General features: G+C 36.8%; 1 protein-coding gene across 1 annotated transcript in view; it reads left to right on the forward strand.

Moving 5' to 3' along the window:
- RECK (reversion inducing cysteine rich protein with kazal motifs) overlaps positions 1-19,787 on the forward strand; it is a 65,615-nt gene that overhangs the window by 18,624 nt on the left and 27,204 nt on the right. Inside the window, 8 exon segments of the mRNA XM_063325720.1 lie at positions 3,791-3,876; positions 7,064-7,111; positions 8,117-8,158; positions 9,710-9,724; positions 9,727-9,789; positions 16,994-17,027; positions 17,884-18,081; positions 18,467-18,734. Coding sequence (XP_063181790.1) covers positions 3,791-3,876; positions 7,064-7,111; positions 8,117-8,158; positions 9,710-9,724; positions 9,727-9,789; positions 16,994-17,027; positions 17,884-18,081; positions 18,467-18,734 — 754 coding nt within the window.

A 19,787-nucleotide genomic window follows, 5' to 3' on the forward strand; every position in this document is an offset into this window, starting at 1 on the left:
CACAAAACAATCAAAGGTCACACTTCACCCTGTGGCCCTAACACTGTTCCACACTGACACGAATCAGTTAAGCACATTTCACAACCTGTAATTCTAGACAATAACTATGTTCTGATTTTAAGCTTTATCACTTTCTGTAAGCAGCTTTCTTGCACCCTTCTTGACACATGCAATTCTTGAACATGAGAAGCCTATTTCTTTTTCACTGTCTTCTTTTTCCATGTTCCTTTTTGTTTTCCTCACCAGTTTCCTTGGGGTCATGGTGATCTCATGGTGATCCAGCATTTTTTAGATGTTTTCAGAATGTGGAATGTTTCTTTCATCACAAAATAAATGTATCGGAGATGACATTCTAATTGTTCGTGTTTATGTAGCTTTTCGCTCCTGTTTCTGCCTGCAATACTCTTGTGGAGACTGCAGTAAAATGTTTATAATAAGGAAGAAAAATGTGTGTATGTTGTAAGTCATCTCACTAATGTGATGTGGCTTTTGGAAACTTTTTGGAGGTAATGTGGGACAAGAGCCTGTGTTATGCAAGTACATGATCTTTCATTTTTTTATAGTTCAGGAATATGTATTGTACTTCTATCAGTTGATTTGGTGAATAGTCACAACTGTGGACTCCTGTCACTTAATTTTGCACTGAAGGTGTATTTTCATCTAGAAGTGTGTGCATTTTAATTACCTTGACTACAAAATTAATTTATAAGTTGCTGAATTAAAATCACAGTTCATTGTTTTTTTCGAGATGTGACACCAATTTCTTTTTATTTGCAAGCTTCTCTGCTGCTCGTAAATATTCTGGGGAGAGGTCCACTTGCCAAGAAAATACTAACTATGACTGAAAATTATCAGCCTTCTTAATTTGGCATGTATTCTTAGTTCCTTCATTCTTTTAGCAGTTTAGTTCCAGTAAAATGTGTCTGAAAACCACAGGCTCTGTATTGCACAAAATACGGATGCTTGATTATTCAGTGGTGATTCACTGGTGACTATTCAGTGGTAACGTTGCCCCTAAAGCTGGATAGCTTTATTTATCATGTGTTTCTCCTGGATATAGCTGGTTATTGCAGCAGAGATTTCTGGAAGTCTTGTTTTCATATTGCACGTGGTATTTCTTTTACATTTTTTAGATTGTTTATACCTTGCAATATCAATCCTACTAATAAATATTCTACTGAACATTACTGTTTTGATTGAAAGGAACCTGTGTGTAGCTCCACATATGCAAGTTATGCAGAAACATATTATTTTTAGGCCTAAAGTAGAAAGTTGTGGGTAGTTGATTTGGCAATTAATTGTATATGTTTAACTACACGTGTGCATTACTTCCATGTAGACATGCAGTTGCTTCTGGAATTAGTTAAACACAATGCATCCAATCCCAACTTTTTGAACATTGATTACAAACTACTGATAAGGGCACAACAGCCATTTCTTCAACACTTTCAAAAAGATGCTCAATCTCTGAAAAACTAATTCTGTAACCCCGGTTACGGAAGTGGAAGGTGAGCTGAGGTGCAGTTGTTTGTGGCCTTCACAGCTGCTTTGAACTAGTTTGAATTGGGAAAGTGAGCCAATACTCTGAATAGATGTGAAAAGCATTTGGACAGTCTCCAAAAAGACCAGTAAATCAGTGGCCTACAGTGCGTCCAGAAGGTCTGGACCATTCAGATGCTACACAGCCACTTCAAACTGACAGAATGCAGGCTGCAGCCAAAAGCTGTTCTTCACCTTTGCCTCTCTGCTCCCTCCACCCGCTCTGCAATCCTGCTGCCTTACTTGTTTCAAGCATTAATGTTTTAATTTGCATTTTAATAAATGTAATTAATATTCTAATTTGCTGGGGAAATATGCTAGTTTAGCTACAGGTTTTACTTCTCCTTTATAAATTTTCTATTAGGGTGTTTTCTTAATTTGGCCATCAGAATGTCATGAAAGGCTGATACTGGTAAGACTTTCTATGCCACCTGTGTTGTTAAAGCCAGCAAAGTATCTTAAAGGCAGTTTTGTTCATGATACATACATACTGGTGATTGTTTTCCATTGACTGCATTGATTTTTAATGATTTCTTTTCCAGTATTTTCTTAGCATTTGAGCATTAGCTCACTGGTCTCACTCCTGGCTCTTTCACTTCCCTTTTTTAAAGCTGGACATTCCATGTGACTTTTCTGAATACATATTTCTACTAGGCTTAAGAGCAATTTTTTAAATTAAGTGGTTGATTCTTTTACTTCATACTTTTTATTTCTACATAAAGAATATAATTTGTGCATGTCCTAAAATACCACTTTATTTTTAAAATATTCATAACAAAAATGAGTGGTTCATTGAGCTAAACAATTCCACCCCCCACCCTAAGAAAAAAGTGTAACAAATTTGTCACAGCTCCTGGGAGCTGCATAAGTTAAACCTTCCCTTTAATTATTTCAGTCTTTAAAGCTATGTGAGGAATAGATACAGGAATGCATTCTTCTTTTATTTGATTTCTGATGTCTTGAAAACGTCAGAAAATCTGTATTTGTGAATAAATTAAGAGGATGAAACAACTTATGGCAGGAATTTACTTTTCTGTGTAACTTTATGGTAAGAAATTAGGATAACGGATATAGTGAAATAAATGGAAAAAGAGAGACAGGGAGATGGGAAACTTTTATTGAAGATAATTGTGGGTATGAAACCATGTTATTGCAGGGGGATAAACTACAGGAAGCGTCATGGTTTAACCCTGGTAGGTAGCTAAGCACCAGACATCCGCTTGCTCACTCCCCTGCCAATGGGACAGGAGGAGAATCAGACGGGTAACAGTGAGAAATCTCGTGGGTTGAGATAAAAACATTTGAAAAATTGAAGAAAAAAAAAAACCAAAAAGAAAGGAAAAAAACAACAAACCCAAAACCAAGAAAAACAAATGATGCAGAAGAAAACAATTGCTCACCACCAACCAACCAATGCCCAACCAGTCCCCAAGAAATGTCAGCCCCTGCCAACATCTACCCCCCAGTTTTATTGCTGAGCATGATGTCATATGGTCTGGGATATTCCTTTGGTCAGTTGGGGTCAGCTGTCCCCGCTGTGTCCCCTCTCAACTCCTTGTGCACCCCCAGCCTACTCGCTGGTGGGTCAGTATGAGAAGCAGAAAAGGCCTTGATGCTATGCAAGCACTGCTCAGCAATAACTAAAACATCCCTGTGTTATCCACACTATTGTCATCACAAATCCAAAACACAGCCCCATACCAGCTACTGTGAAGAAATTTAATTCCATTCCAACCAAAACCAGTACAGAAAGCTTGAAGAAAAAGTAAAAAAAAAACATATTCTGGGTTGACAAAGTCGGTAGAAAAATATACTATGGAAACCAATAAGAGGATGTGTCTGTAGGAGATAATGTTGTTAATTTTAATGAGGGTATTTTTTCTGTTGGTTTATATTTCAGATTAGATAAGTCAAATTCTCAAACACTGATACTTCCAGTGATCATATAAAATAGTTTTTATATAAAATATTAAAAAAATCATATAAAAGCATCTTTAAACTCAGTGTATAGAGGGTACTTCATAATTGCCAAGTCCAGCCTTTATTAAGGCACAGACCTGTTGTCTTCTTGCTTAACGTTGGTTTGAAATGTCTTCATAAATTCCAATAAAAATGTAATCTGTAAATTAGCTTCTTGAATGAGAACAGGATTATCAAATTTGAAAACTAACTGACTCATGGGGAGAGAAGGGAAAATGATGGCATAGTTTCTTTTTCTACTGTAATATTTACTGTCACCTTATTTTCAAAGGAGTTTTGAAGAAGTCTGACGGGTGGGTTGGTTTAGGTTGCTGTGAGCTGGCTATTGCTGTGGAATGTCGGCAAGCATGTAAACAGGTACAGCTTTCCAATTGTTTTTCTGTAGTTAATGTCAAATGATGCTGTGTTGAATTCATTTTTGTATTAGTCTTTATGAACTTCAGGCTTAATGCATTTTTTACATCAAAGTTAAATTATCACATAAACACTTTTTAAAATTGCAAAATATTACTAAATACTTTCCAGGACATACCGCTGATGATAAATACCAGCAGCCAAATTCTATAAACCAAAACAAAGAATTTATGTTTTTAAAGTGAATTGTCAGTAAAAAAGTAAAAGTTCAAGTCTACTGAGATGAAAACCTAGTTAAGAAAAGTGGTGGGTTGTTTTTTTTTTTTTGGCGGGGGGGGGGGGGGAGGGTGAGTTTGGATATGTAACTGCAACTGTTCTGTAGGACTAGGCTGTCTGCTATGACTAGATGAGCCCGAAGAAGAAATTTTAAGACCTTAGGATTAGCTGTGCCTTTTTTGTACATTCTGATGCCACATTTTATTGCTCAGTGATGAAGACAGAGTTAAGATGGAAACCTTACTGTGTTTATAATTTTGACACCACAGAAGTTCTAGTGTGAGAGATGGCAGCAAGCGTGTCCACTGCACTTGGCAAATGGAACTAATCCACTTGGTTTTGCTTTGCAAGCAGTAGTAGATTATTGCTGATGTGCTCTGGTTTGTTACTTCACAGTAATTTATTGACTGAATCCATAAAAACTCTGAAACTCTCTTTGATTATGCTAAACTTAATTTCTTGATTTTTTTTTTTTTTTTTAAGTCTTAATTTTGTCACAATCTCTACCTGGAAGTTGCTGTTATAAAATAATGCTGAGTGGAAGGCAACTGTGGCTTTTTCTAGGCTCTCCTTTTTTGCAGTGTCATGTTTAGTGATGCAACATTCTGGTTACAGCCCCAAGTAGATTTTTGTGCCTCTTCAAAGAGTTTTTTGTTCATCAGACATAAGAGAGTTGGTTTTGGTGTTACTATATCACTGTTTTTGTCAAGTGACAATTTTAAGCATAGTACCTAAATTTAGCAATGACCTTTTTATTAAAAATCTGTGAAGCATTTTGTCATTACTTTCTTTTCCAAATATATCCCATAAAAACATCTTCAAAGTCAAAACAGCATATAATTATTTATCATAATCCTTGTAACTCAGTTCTGGAGCACAGATGTACTTAGTATTCACTGTTGTATAGAATCATAGAATCATTTAGATTGGAAAAGACATTTAAGATCATCAAGTCCAACCATTAACCTAGCACTGCCAAGTTACCACTAAACCATGTCCCTAATCACTACGCCTACCCATCTTTTAAATACCTGCAGGGATGGCGATTCCACCACTTCCCTGGGTAGCCTGTTCCAATACTTGTCAACCCTTTTGGTGAAGAAATTTTGCCTTATATGCAATCTAAACATCCCCTGGCACAACTTGAGGCTGTTTCCTCTTGTTCTATCGCCTGTTACTTGGGAGAAGAGACTGACCCCCACGTCTCTACAACCTCCTTTCGAGTAGCTGTAGAGAGCGATAAGGTCTCCCCTCAGTCTCCTTTTCCCCAGGCTAAACTTACCCAGTTCCCTCAGCTGCTCCTTATAAGACTTTTCTCTAGACCCCTCACCAGCTTTGTTGCCCTTCTCTGGACACGCTCCAGCATCTCAATGTCTTTCCTGTAGTGAGGGGCTCAAAACTGAACACAGTATTTGAGTTGTGGCCTCACCAGTGCCGAGTGCAGGGGGATGATCACTTCCCTACTCCTGCTGGCCACGCTATTCCTGATACAGGCCGGGATGCTGTTGGCCTTCTTGGCCGCCTGGGCACACTGGTGGCTCATATTGAGCCGGCTGTCGACCAGCACCCCCAGGTCCATTTCTGCCGGGCAGCTTTCCAGCCACTCTTCCCCCAGCCTGTAACGCTGCATGGGGTTGTTGTGACTCAAGTGCAGGACCTGGCACTCGGCCTTGTTGAACCTCATACCATTGACCTTAGGCCATTGATCCAGCCTGTCCAGATCCCTCTGCAGAGCCTTCTATTTTGTATGTTACCCATTGTGTAATCTTAATGTTGGACCAGCAGTCTACTGCAGATTGTTGTCATGCAAAAAAAAAGATTCTACCTTCACCCAAAGCATAGAATTTAAATTATTTTACGAAAGATGAGCAGTGAGTACACAAACTGAGTAGTGTGAAAAAGAAATGAGGAGTGAGTAAACAAACTGGATACTTCTGATCTTCTGAAAAGAAAATATATGTATCTCTTCCCAAATGCATTTCTTAGCAAAGTTTTCAATTTTATCCTAATGTTTAAGTGTTTTCCAGACCTGATAAAAACAATTCCATTTATTGCATTGTTCTATGAAATGCTGTTAATTTAATCATATTATTATTATTATATCATTTCTTATTATTCTCAGAATCAGATGCTGTATTGTTTGATTGCAGACTGTGCTGTCTCACAATCTTGGCTATATTTTGTACTTTAGCTGGCTGATGGATACATTTCATATGATTTTCATTTAAACTAAAATATAGATACGTGCCAAAAATTAGGGATAATGGGAATTATTTGGATTTTAATTTTGATTCTTGAAATCTGAGGAGGTTTCAGAGGCATTTTGAAGAAGGTATTATGATAGGCCCTAGGTCAGACTTTACCCTTGTATTTTAAATTACTGGAGGGGGAAATAACATTAGTGTAACTGTGAATATCTGTCACATGAAAAAGGAGCAAGAGTTACGCTACAGCAGAAACTGATCTGGAGTTTGAAGGGAGAATTCTGCAACTCTGTTTGACAATAGGAACCATAGGACTGTATGTACAAGAAGGAGGAGAAGGGAAAGATGTACATAAGCGGTACTGAGCATGCAAAATTGGGAGATTTTTATGCTCGTGTTCTTCCATTTCCTAATTGATTCCTGTATTCTGCTCTATGTGGTAAACCTTTCACAAAAACTAAGTTGTGTGCTCACGGTATCAACTAACTTGGTACAGAAATTCGAGGTTTTGGTCTTTAGTATTGACAGTCATGGTTTCTGCTTTTTTTTCTTAAAGCTTTACATGGTTTCTTTGGGTTCTTAAAAAGGAACATTTAAATATATCATAAATCCATGTCTATCACAGTTAATAGAAAGGTAGAATCTTCTTTATTTTGCAAGATGTTTTTATTATTTTCTACTACAAATAGAGAAATGTATCTGTCTTTCAGGCTTCTGCAAAGAATGATGTTTTAAAGGTCTGCAGGAAGGAATACGAGGTATGTGCATATGTGTCTGGATATATGTTATTAAAAGTCAACTGGTTTATAAATTCTGTAAAAAATATCCTGTAGAAGAGGAAAAGTCGCAGTCATCTTATAGTTGTATTTCTGGATATAGTAATTTATATCCAAATGTAAATTACCTCTCTCTACAGATTTTCGTAGAAGTACAATTATTTTCTATAAAAAGGGCTTGTCTTTTTTTAATCTTGCATATATCTTCATTTGAATGAAAAAGATGCAACTTGCAAAATGGAGACATGGATTACAAAAAAAGTTTCTTTCATAGGCGTGAGCATACATTCCATCAGAAACATTTTGGCTTTTATAGTGGGAGAGTCAGTTTAAAAGTGACCTAAAGAAATAAACTCATGAAAGAATAACCTTTTAAGTGTCCTATCCTAATGTAAATCATTTCAAATTAATAATCTTCATAACATCAGTGAAACTATGAATGTTTGCAGTTATTTTTACTGTTCTGCACTTCAAATTAAATTATCAGGATATTTTCAGAAATCTGCCTTTACCTATATTCTTTTAACACAGTTTGTAGAAATGCTATTCTGCTAGGACTTCTTTCCTTTCAGTCTGTTTCTTAATTGAAAGCCAGATTCCTCCTCCCCCCTTTCATCTCATTTCCTCCCGCCCTGAATTAGGTAGTCCTGCATAAATTCTGCTCATAATCAATAGCTCGGGATATTAGACAATTTTTTGTTCTCTCGATTTGGGCAGAAGTGTAGCAGGTCTCCTGTTTTTCCAGGAAACATTAAATTCCTCCCCCCCGCACCTTTGGTCCTTTTATCTAAACAATCTACAGAGTATTTTCCTGGATTCTTCACTGTTGAAGCTACCGTAGCTTGTTCTCTTAAAAATGAATTTTCATTTTAAGTACTTCTGTCGCCTCTCATGCTATGATATGCTATACTGTCAACATCTGTAAGCTTCTCCTCTATTACGCTGGTCTGTTTCCTTCTTTTTTTCTGGATTTCTGCATTGCTGTAGGAGGTTGACCAATATGGGTTGAAGGAGGACGGGAGAGGAAAGGTAAGAAATAAAAGAATGTCTACAAAATGGTGATAGTCATCTTATTACTTTTCCTAGTTTCTTTCCAGTTTTAATCTGGAATTTTGGAAAGTGGGCCCATCAGTCTTCTGGTTGGTGAAGAAGGAAAGAGAAGTTTTTAACGAGCACTAGAAGTAGTAGATACAGTTATTGTGTTAGGGACGGAAGTTAAGTATTTGACGTGGTAGATCTTCAGTTATTACAGAATTCCGTATGACAATGGGTTTTTCTATGTATCTACACTTACAGGTACTCATGAAAAATAGTACTTAGAATGCTCTCAAGAGACCCATTGGTTATATAAAATTCGAGGAAGTTTTGCCTAAGATAGGAGATTGCAAAAAAATACTTCTGGAGGGAACCTGCACTTTTTAACACTCTAGTCATGCTTTCTCCTTTTCTTAAAATAAATAAATAAATAAAAATTCTTGATGCTGTGCTGAGTGTGTCCTGCTCCTTCTGTAGTCTGTAAGTAGCTTCTGTGTCTGTGACCAGTACCATACTTTGTGCTCAGTTGGGTTGGCTGGGGAAGAAGCAGCTGGGGAAGGGAGTGGCTAATTAAAACTGAAAGAGGTGACATAAGATCAGAAATAGCCTGTGAATCACAAATACATTGTCATTCATGTTTGCCTTTGTGTTCAAGAATTTGTACTTCATTCACTAAAAATGAGGATCCAATTAGATTCAATCAGATCTTCATTAGGATCCAGTTGAGAATTAGTTTACAATGTGCTCGTTCATCAGCTCTCAAGTGTGTTATTGGGGTATTGAATATATAAGTACATGGCATGGAAGTAAAAATTAGCTGAATCAAGAATATAAAAGTATAATTCCATTTTTGTAAACACTCTCATAGCTTACTTATGTGAATATAAGGATTTCCCAAGGATTTTCACAAGCTTCTTAAAATAGTTGACTGAACTGTGCATAGTGCTTTTCTGTAATCTTTGGAGATTAGGGAAGCAACTTCATGAGTTAACCCTGAGCTTCCCACTAAGTTAGCGAGCATGAAGCATGAGGTAAGTATTCAAGCCTAGGGCATAGGGTTCAGAGCAGTGAAAAAACCACCAAACTCCAAGCAGGAGGTGTCACAAAGTTTGAAGTTGCTAAGTGGAGTCTTAGGTTGTAAAGTAGCAGAATCACTTTGACATTGATGTGCTAGCTTTTCGTAAGATTAATTGAAGATGCTTTTCCTGCTGATCGTATGTTTCTGGATTACTTTTACTGTTAATATTTATGAAGCTTGTGACTCCTCTGATTTGGAGATTTTACGCATTTTAGAAATGAATTGTGTAATAAACTATTCATTTTTGATCAGTGCATTGAAGATTCTGTGTCCTATTAAGCGTATTTTTATTTTCAAAGTAGCAATGCATACAGAAATTAAAAAATTTATCACAACATGCTGAATATTTTTGAGTGTTACTGAAATGTACTTTATTTGCCTTCTTTTGAAAGATTATATTGAGGTAGCCCTCTTTCCCACCTTCTGCTTCTCAGATACTCATTTTGTCGTCTTCATTTTTTCTCTAGTTCTATGCATGTCAACTCTTCTGTCTTTCACTACTTCTTCCAGCTTTCTGCTGTTCTGTTCATCTTCCTCTAAAAAGAAGGTAGGTAATAGTCAAAGGAAGAAGAAAAACGAAGTGGAGACTGGATTTTATGTAGATTTTCTCATTTTCCTATTTTTAAAAGCTTTGTGTAAAATTGAGGTTCATTTTTTGAAAAGACTGCATGGAATGCATGCTTGGAAGAGTAACTGAAAAGGACTTCTAAAACTTGAAATAAGTTGTGAAGTCTTTAATATTGTGTTTAAGATCACTTTTCTGTCTTCTGTGCATGGAAAGCTTAGTACTAAAATTTCCATTAGGCTGCAGCTTTTGAGTCTCTATGCTGCATACTGTGAGTTCACCCCCCGCCCCCCCGGCCCCGCACATTAAGAACCGCAGTTCTTATTTCATGTGTACTGAATTAGTACACATGAATACACACAAATTACAATTTAAACTTTTCTAGTTAATGGCCATTATGAGAGCTTTACTGCAGCTGATCCCTATTAACATCTGCCATGCAGTCAAAATATAATTGGAAATGTTGCCAGTTATTTAGCTTCTGCTCTTAAACTTTTTTTGACACACAGTAGTAAACACTTTTGATGTTTACCTTGTTTAAAGGTATTTTTGCTCTCACAGAATTGAGCACTCTTTCGCTTAATCCAACTTTGTTTTCTTACAGTTTTTAAATACAGCAACTTAAAACTGCAGGCACTGCATTTGAGTAGGATTCAGAAAAGTATTCACTGTGATACAGTATTGGCTTGTTTTGTCTTCTAGGGTCATATGATCCTGCTTTATGCTGAGGTTTTAGCGAATGCTAACTACTAATTACCCCTTCTGAAAAATGCAGTCAGCAGTTTTTAGCTCTTATCTAATTGTTTGTACTTAGAGACAGTAGGTTATAACTCAAGGAGCTGTTTAGGACATAATTTAGGGAAAGGTTCCAAAAGAGTTTTAATGAACTCCGAAGGCACATGGCTGAGTGTGGCCTCTGGAAGTACTAATTAATGAATTCAGGGTGGACTCGGACCATACTACACGTTGTAGCTAAAGTTATTGTCATCTGATCTTCCGGTGCTTTTTGTTTGTATTCTCTACTGCTCAAAGAAGGTTGAAGGTTGATAGGTTTTGGTCTTGCCAAAATTTAAGTTCTGGTGATTTTGTTCTTCTTTACTATGCAAGTGTTCTCACTTCTTTACTGGTATATATAATTGATTAAAATCTTGGCCTTACTTCTTAATTACTGCAAGCTTTTAAAGTTCTTAACAGATATGTACCATCATTTGAAACTTCAGCTGACTCCACTAAAGCTTAGTATGTTACCTTCTGAATTTATCTTGTGTTGATAAACTGGAAGATTAAATGAAGTCAAGGAGAGATTAACAGGACTTTCATTGCTGTTCTTACAGAGTGAAACATTTTGTTTCCTAGTGTTATTTGTTAGCTGTAGGTAATACTTCTAAATTAAGATGTCCTTAATTGGATAGGATCTATATTCAAATATTTCACATGGTTAGGTTGCCCAAGGCAACAGTACTAAACTTATTTTTCTGCCAGAGTTAGTAGAATACAGATACCATGATAATTTTTAGGGAGGAAAATAATCTTTGATTTTTAGCAAAATACTCTTAATTTCTGGTGTGAAAGGATGACTTTGCTGTCACTTTTCATTCAAGACACAGAGAGGCAACCGTTTAGAAAAAATGTGCTTAGAATATAAAAGCGTGCCTTACAAGGAAGAAGACTTCTTCCTTTAGCAAAATGCTCTGCTTCATTTGTGTTTGCGTGCATGCATTTTGTTTTTTGAGCCGTTACCTGCAGCTGATGAGCTCCAAAAAGAGCGAAACCAGTTAGGTCCTGCAGTACTGGCTAAAATCTTTCTTCAAGGAGCTTCTGGTGAGGAAGACTGAATAACGTTCTCTGCCGAATAAACTTCAGTTGCCTTTTTCAATTTCCATAATACCAAAAGCCCTTTGAGACTGCTTTCTTTAAGGTATACGTAGTTGTGTTGCCTGTGTCTGCCTGCCACTTTCCATTCCTCCTGCTTATAGTCTCACTGGCTTTGATCATTAGTTTCAACAACATTTGGCTTTAAAAAGAGAGAAGTCTGATAGATGAGATTAATGCACAAGTAAAGCAAATCATTATGTTTGTGTTTTATAAACTTCGATATTGCTGTCTTTGTTCGTTCTTTCATATTTCATTCGCAAGTTGAAAATGGAGAATTGGACTCTGTGTGCGTACACAGTATTGCCTTTTTATCCTCATTTTCCCAGATCTTAATGACTTAGTTCTTCCTTTAGAGAGAACATCCTTTTCTGCTGTTTTGTTTTTTGTGGGTTTTGTTTGGTTTTGTTTCTTTTGCTTTGTTTTCTCTGTCTTTCTCTTATGACAGTTCACTAGCAGATTCAGAAGGAAGCTTGAGTGGGCAGAAAAGCTGCTGATTTCTTAAATATGAGTTCTGCTTTACTAGAGATGGGCCTTAACTCTGTGTTCTGTAATGAAGTTGTGGTTAGTAATTCAAATCAGACAGTCTAACACTGTTATCAGCCTTATTTACAAGCAGGTGACACACTAATTTTATATTTTTTTTGTAAGGTTCTTTCATGTCTGTATAAATACACTCCCCACATGGGTACCTGTACTTTCTGAGACACTGAACAATTATCCAGACCTACACAAAGAGCAAAGTCAGCACCCTAACTAACACTGTATTCTGTGGTGGCTACAGGCACTGCAGTTTCATGAAATATGGTGAGTTTCTTTAAGAACTCAGTGCAGCTCAAGTTCTTCCTCTTCCTTCCTGCAACTGCCCTTCTTCCGCACACATTCCCTCCCACTGCTAACCCTACGAATACACTTCTCCTTACCTTACTCTGCCTCTGTCAGGTCCATCTAAAAGATGATATCTAGAAGACTATTCTATTCTAACTTTATAATACACCTGTTGAATTTGCTGGTTTAAACTCTTGGGAGAAGAGAAAAGGAGTTTTCAGCAGGGTTACTGAGAAAAATTGGGTCATGAGGATATGATTAGTGCCACAGCTGGTGTAAAGGCATATGCAAGACTATATAGCTGGGAACAGGGAGAGAAGAGCTGAAAACAAGGTGGAAAAGATAAGACCACCTCCTCTTAACAGAAATACAAGCATTATTACAGTCATTCAGCAGTCTGTGGAACTATAGTTTCAAAGTACAGAAAGAAGATTTATTATCTGGTTAGGGCATCCTGCCTGAATAAAATTGGTGTGTAAAATTGCTATAAGATAATTATGTTTCAATTTGAGCCCTCCTTTAGAGGAGGAATGTTGATAGACACCATAATGTTCTTCGTTTTTCACTGGTTTTTGTGTAGCTATAAACTGCAATCTGAGCTAACAGGGCCAGTGACACTATATCTCTGAACTGCTTTTTAATAACTCTTTTGTAACATTGAACTTGAAAATAACATGACAATTTTTAGCCAAGTTTATAGCAGCATTACATCATGATTCTAGGTATTGTTTCTGCTAACAGTAGAGTCAGAACCATGACGGACAGACTTCAGACTTTTCAGGAGCCTCCACTGTCCCAGTGCGTTAATTAATAAAGTTACAGTGTCGCTTTCTACCTGGCTGGTGTGTATGCCGTGTTCCAGTGTTTGATACGGGGTGGGTGTGGAGAAGTCTAATTTCAGCAGCGTCTGAAGACAGTCATTTTTGTGTCGGAGTGATGTTGTATGTGTCAGTTCCTATCTGACAGTTGTTTCTTTTTTCGTACACGAAAGGTCCCAGAGAAACCAGGTGGACATTGAAACAGTGACTTTTTGATAACCATTGTCTGGCATCCATAGAGAAGGATGTATGGTGCTATAAAAATGGCATGAGCCTTTAGGCAACAGTATAAATGTGTTCTTACAGATGTAGGATGGTGACTCTGTCTGCATGTTCTGTTTCCATGAGTTCTCCTGCCCCTCATCTGTGTTACACAGACAAATGGGTGACAGGATTTGCTTGGTGGGTAGTAAAGAGGGAAAATCTGAAGTGAATCAGGTGAAAACTTGCTGCTGGGATGAGGAATGTTGCTGCAAGTTCATTCTCAGTCTCAGAGAAAATGTGCGGAATCTTTGTTCTTGGGAGAAAAGATCTAAAATTTGGTAGAGGATATTAGAAGAATAAAATCAAATTTTATTTTATTTTCTACCAAATATGTTTAGGCAGACTTTTGAATTTGTGTGTGAGGAGTTCTCAGAAGACCTGTGCTTGCATTCATGATTACTAAAATTATAAGTAGCTGGTGTTCATGGAAAACTTAGATTTTCAAGTTAGATTACTGTTTATTCTCTTAGGGTTGTTATTTCAGTGCCACATCTGCCATGGCTTACCCATGGCTTAAATTGATTTCTGACTGAAAATAGAAGAAAGTGATGCTGCTCCCTACACTACTGGGACGGTCCTCTTTAAAATCTTGTGTTTGACTGTTACCATATTTCACTACCCAAAAAATATATTATGCAAAAGATGATATAACTGTGATACTGTAGAATACAGGATTGTGACACTATGATTTACATGGCATAAAGAGTAATTGGCAAGTTGGAACTTGTGATTTAAATTACAGCATAACATAAAATCATTAATGGCATGATACAAACTGAAACATCAAGGCTTGAGGCTTTTCAAATCTAAGTTAAAATGTGAGTCTTCCATCTTTTGGAACAGTACATAATTCTTTTGGCTCTTCAGATTTTCATCACAACAGTCTAGGCAGGAATGCTAATTAATTTGAATGCCAATTAATGCATAGAGAGCCAATCTGTATTCTGAAGTGCTTCCTCTTAAGTGAACAACAGAAAAGATTAAGATAGCTATGAAAATGACACACAACATTTGAAAAAGAATCATGTTTTTACTTATGTGCTTAAAAAAACTTTCACGAGGAAAATAATTAAAAAAGGGAAAGTCAGATTGTAGAATTGTCTGGTTCTCTGATGGAATACATGTGCTTAATGAGTAGCACTTCAACAAAATAAGAAGCTGGGACTCTAATATTTACTGATTCTGGTGTCAGGATTTAAGATGCCTCTGAAGGTGAGTAGTTAAGGGAAAGGGTGCAGAAAGCGTGGATTATATACTGAAGCTGTTTAGTAGAGATGAGACTGCCTGTTTGTGCCGTTCCTGTGAACACAGCTACGTTTCTGTATTTGCCCTTCCCTGTTCGGTGTAACAGAATGCGAGCAAGCTGCTTGAGAGGAAATCCTCAGCATTCAGAGGTAGATACTGGTATTTATATGGGTTAGCCATTGGGAGATTTGATCACTTTGATATTTACTTTGCTTTTCTCTGTAATCCTACCTAGATTAGGGGAGAAAATAAGGGTGCTGCCAAAACAGATTGACTCAAATGATCTCTGAGAAGAAAGCAAGTAGAGAATATGAACTGAAAAACAAACTCCTGCACTCTAAACGATCTCTAAAACAAAAAGAAAAATAAAAACATCAAGATGATTCCTAATACCCTTGTCTCTTCTTCACTTTTAAAAATGTAACATTTCCATCTGTTTGCAGCAGTAGAAGCTTTCACAAAACTATTCCAAAGATTATTGGGGATACCCACTTCTCTGAAATGCAGTAAATACTAGTAACTAACATAGATGAAGGGGATCTAGTGAACTACTGAGTTTAACTTAGGTCTGCATTTTGAGGTCACTTCCTTTTCTTATGTAAAGATTGTAGCACATCTGATATTTTGGTGTACTGAAGCTAGATTTTAATCCCACAATAATGTTTGTGGATCGATATGATGGTGTTTCTGTTTTCTTCTGTAGATGCTGTGTAAAATACAAATTTATTTAATGATGGGGATAGAAGAAATGAAGGCGATCAGGAAGTTAATGAAGATGGGAATTGTATTTTGTCACTATGTTAATGTATTCGATCACTTTTTATAATCTGGTGTTCGGACGTGTGGAGGGCGTTCAAATTTCTCTTTTTCACAATCATATAATCCTAAAGTCTTTGATGATTGGCAGCTACATTTTGGAATTTCAACCTCATGACTTCATCTTTTTCGATAAGTTCTGGAAAGCTTATATGCAGTATCTATTTTTTTTTAAGAAGAAATGTGCTTTTTCATTGTGGGGAAGACTGCTTGTTTTGGGCAAGAGTTCAATAGTCAACAGTTAATAGTCTTGAGGGAGGGGATTCTGCCCCTCTGCTCCACTCTGGTGAGACTCCACCTGGAACACCACGTCCAGCTTTGGAGCCCTCAGTGCAGGAAAGACATGGACCTGTTGGAGCAGATCCAGAGGAGGGCACCAGAGGCCTAGAGCACGTCTTTTATGAGCACAGGCTGAGAGAGTTGGGGCTGTCCAGCCTGGAGAAGAGAAGGCTCCAGGGAGACCTTATTGTGGCCTTCCAGTACGTAAAGGGGGCCTACAGGAGAGGTAGGGAGGGACTCTTCATCAGGGAATGTAATGATAGGACGAGGGGTAACGGTTTGAAACTGAAAGAAGGTAGATTTAGATTAGATATTAGGAAGAAATTCTTTACTGTGAGAGAGGTGAGACACTGGACCAGGTTGCCCAGAGAGATGTTAAGTGCCCCATCCCTGGAAACATTCAAGGTCAGGTTGGATGGGGCTCTGATCAGCCTGATCTAGTTGAAGATGTCCCTGCTTATTGCAGGGGGTTAGACTAGATGACCTTTTAAGGTCTCTTCCTACCCAGACCATTTTATGATCGCTCTGTAGATTAGAATCCTCTGAAACAAAACAGCAGGGTGTATGTGTTTCCTTCCTTCTGTCATTTAACATGCTGCATATTCCCCAACTGCCCTTGGCTCCAGTTTGAGGGAGCTGATAGCATGCTTTAGCTTTTAAGGAATATTGTTGTTGAGTTAGTTGAGATTTTCTGTTTGCATGCGTGCATCTGAGCACAGTTCTTTTTTTCATGTAGGGTCTTTAAAATTGTCATCATTAAAAGAAAACCATTTGGGGACATCCTATTATAACATGCTGTTTCTAAGTTAGTCCAGGAAAGTCTTCCTATTTACTTGCTTGAATATTTGTGTATTTTATTACAAGTGCACACAGAACTCGGTTGACCCCAATCTTTTAATTTCCTACTTTCAGTGTTCTTGTATAGTGTTTTTGTTTTAATCCAATCTAATCGGAGCAAATAATAACAAAGTTTGATTTAGTAGCTTATTATAAGAAATTACTGGACACTTAAATATTTATTTGAATTTTTCTGGCTTCTAACGCTGTTTTTGTTTTGATTTCAGAATGCTCTCTTTAGTTGTATTAACAGAAATGAAAGTAAGTATGAAATGAACAGTTTGTCTCTTGTTTTTTCTTTTATATCATTCTATCCTTTTTTCTCTAAAATGTAAGAAATTCTGTGGGTGTACATATGCACAAATCATGTGGATTCAGTTCCATAGAATAACAAGCCACCTGCATAAATTTTCTTGCTCAAGTAATAAGGGGATTGTGCTGTCCATATAATTTATATCAGTTTTTAATTTGTGTATTTTGATACACAAAGTTTGATAATTGCTTAGAAGCTCATTTTTTCCTTCTGTTTTGTTCATTTGAGTGTTAAGTAACAAAATTAAATGCATAGATGAGATCTTGCACCATGCGGGTGTTTTGTTGCCTGATATAAAATATATAAAATGAAGAGAAATCAGTGTCTCAGAATTAATTCTAGTAGAAGTATTTCACAAGAACTGTAGATTTAATAACATTAAAAATGGGTGAATCATGACACCATCTGTCTGGTTTTTTGAATGAGTTTTACGATACTATTCTCATATTTATTTGTTTACTATTAATATTTGTCTAATAATTCAATTATAGGACAAGTTTGGTTACATTAAAAAAGAACAAAGCAGCTGAACGTAAAATTCAGCTGGCTTGCTGATGTCTTGAGTTTAAGGCCGCTTTAGGGACTTTTTTTCTCCAGCCAAACAAACAAATGTAATTTGGCTAGTTACAGATATTACCAGCCATTCCTTAGACAGAGATTAGTTTAACAGAACATAGAAGAATTTCTTCAATGTTTTGTTTTCCACAGTAATACCTTGAGCATCATTGTGTGTGGTACAGACATGCTCATTTCTTCATTTCTCTGTGTAGGAGCTCATTGATTTTTGTTTGTTTGTTTCCCCAGTGGGGTCAGTCTGTTGCAGTTATGCAGGTCATCATACAAACTGTCGGGAATATTGTCAAGCAATTTTTCGGACAGACTCTTCTCCTGGTCCTTCACAAATCAAAGCAGTTGAAAATTACTGTGCATCTATTAGCCCTCAGCTTATACACTGTGTGAACAACTATACACAGTCATATCCAATGAGAAATCCTACAGATAGTAAGTACAAAAAATCCTTCTTTACTGAAAGTTATAAAAAATACTGAAAATGTTTGAGGATTGTATGCACGTAAAAGTGCATTATTGTATAAGTTTATTGTATAAATGGTATTAATGTATTTCTGTATTGTAATTATATAAATTTATATAAGGATAACTTTTGTTTGTAGGTGCATTATTGATTTTTATTTATTTTTTTTAATTATACATATTGGTGGGGTTTTTCCAGAGTTGATTCTGTTTGCATTTAAAAGCAGCAATGTTATTTGGGATTATTTGTGGGGCTAAAAAGCCTCCTTATAGCCCTCAGAGAAAACACACTATTATATCATGCATCTTGATTGTTGTATGCTTGATCACTAAGTATTTTTAAATTTTTTAACAGGCTTATATTGCTGTGATAGAGCAGAAGACTATGCGTGTCAGACTGCTTGTAAAAGAATTCTAATGTCAATGAAAACAGAGCTTGAAATTGTTGATGGACTTATAGAAGGCTGTAAGACAATGCCTCTCCCTCAGGACCCGCTTTGGCAATGTTTTCTTGAGAGTTCAAGATCTGTTCACCCAGGAGTCACTGTGCACCCTCCACCTTCAACAGGCCTTGATGGAGCTAAGCTCCATTGCTGTTCTAAAGCAAATTCTTCCACATGTAGGTCAGTATCTCTCTACCCTCATTTCCAATTGTGAAAATGCTTCAGAAGTTGTCTCTTATCAGGCCTTTGCTTGAATCCTGCTATATACATCAAATAAAGAGTTCTGTAAACTCTTAGAAAAAAGGCAGGTTTAGGTCGTCAGATGGGTCACGTTCTGTCCAGTACTTACTTTGTATCTCAAAAAATACTCTTCCATGTGAGGAATCACACTTTTCTCACTTTTAGCACTGGCTTACTATAGCAGACACACTAAGTTAATGAAACCTATACTTTGCTTGTGGTCATAATAGCCAAAATTGCAAAACAAGATGAAGAGGCCTTAACCAGATGCTAAAGAGAGCCAGGGGCACAATGAACTGCACAAACTCTCAAGTGCCTGGTTGCTGCATGTAAAAACCTTAGCAGTATTCCTTACTAGATGCTATTCAGATTTTTGTCAATGAAAAATAACTTAGGTCATTTAACAGTTAAATAATGGAACTAATTATTCCAACATTAAAAAAATATATATATTTTCAGCAGATAGTTGCACACTTGCAAACAACTGTAATTGTAGCATTTTTAGTTTAGGGTGTTTATCTGTCCACTTTAAAAATAGATCATTATTGCATTTTAAATGCATCATTATGTCAAAATAAGTTGCAAACATTGATTTTTGAGTTGTTACTTCCTTTGATATTAAAGTTTCCAGTTACAAAACAACAGATCCTGAATGCAGCTGGATCTTACAATGTGAGTTTAGTAGTAGAACCCCTGAGTTATGTTACTTCTTAGAACGTTGAAGCACAGGGCAGCGGATGTATTATCTTTTAGTTGCTTGCTTTGACAATGAGTTCTAAAAATGGATCCTTCTCTCACATTTTCAGTATGCAGAAAACTTTAATAGTACAGTGAATTTCCGTACCTTCAGTTGGGATGGGAACGGTTGTAATTTGTAGGATATTGCTGTGAACAAAGTGGCGGGGGTATTGCTGACACCAGGAAACATCTCAAAAGCAAGCAATGAACACTACACCTGTTTCAAACATCAGGGCAAAACAAATGTATTCTGCT

Source organism: Chroicocephalus ridibundus, chromosome 2 (genome assembly GCF_963924245.1).
Source record: "Chroicocephalus ridibundus chromosome 2, bChrRid1.1, whole genome shotgun sequence".
NCBI lineage: Eukaryota > Metazoa > Chordata > Aves > Charadriiformes > Laridae > Chroicocephalus > Chroicocephalus ridibundus.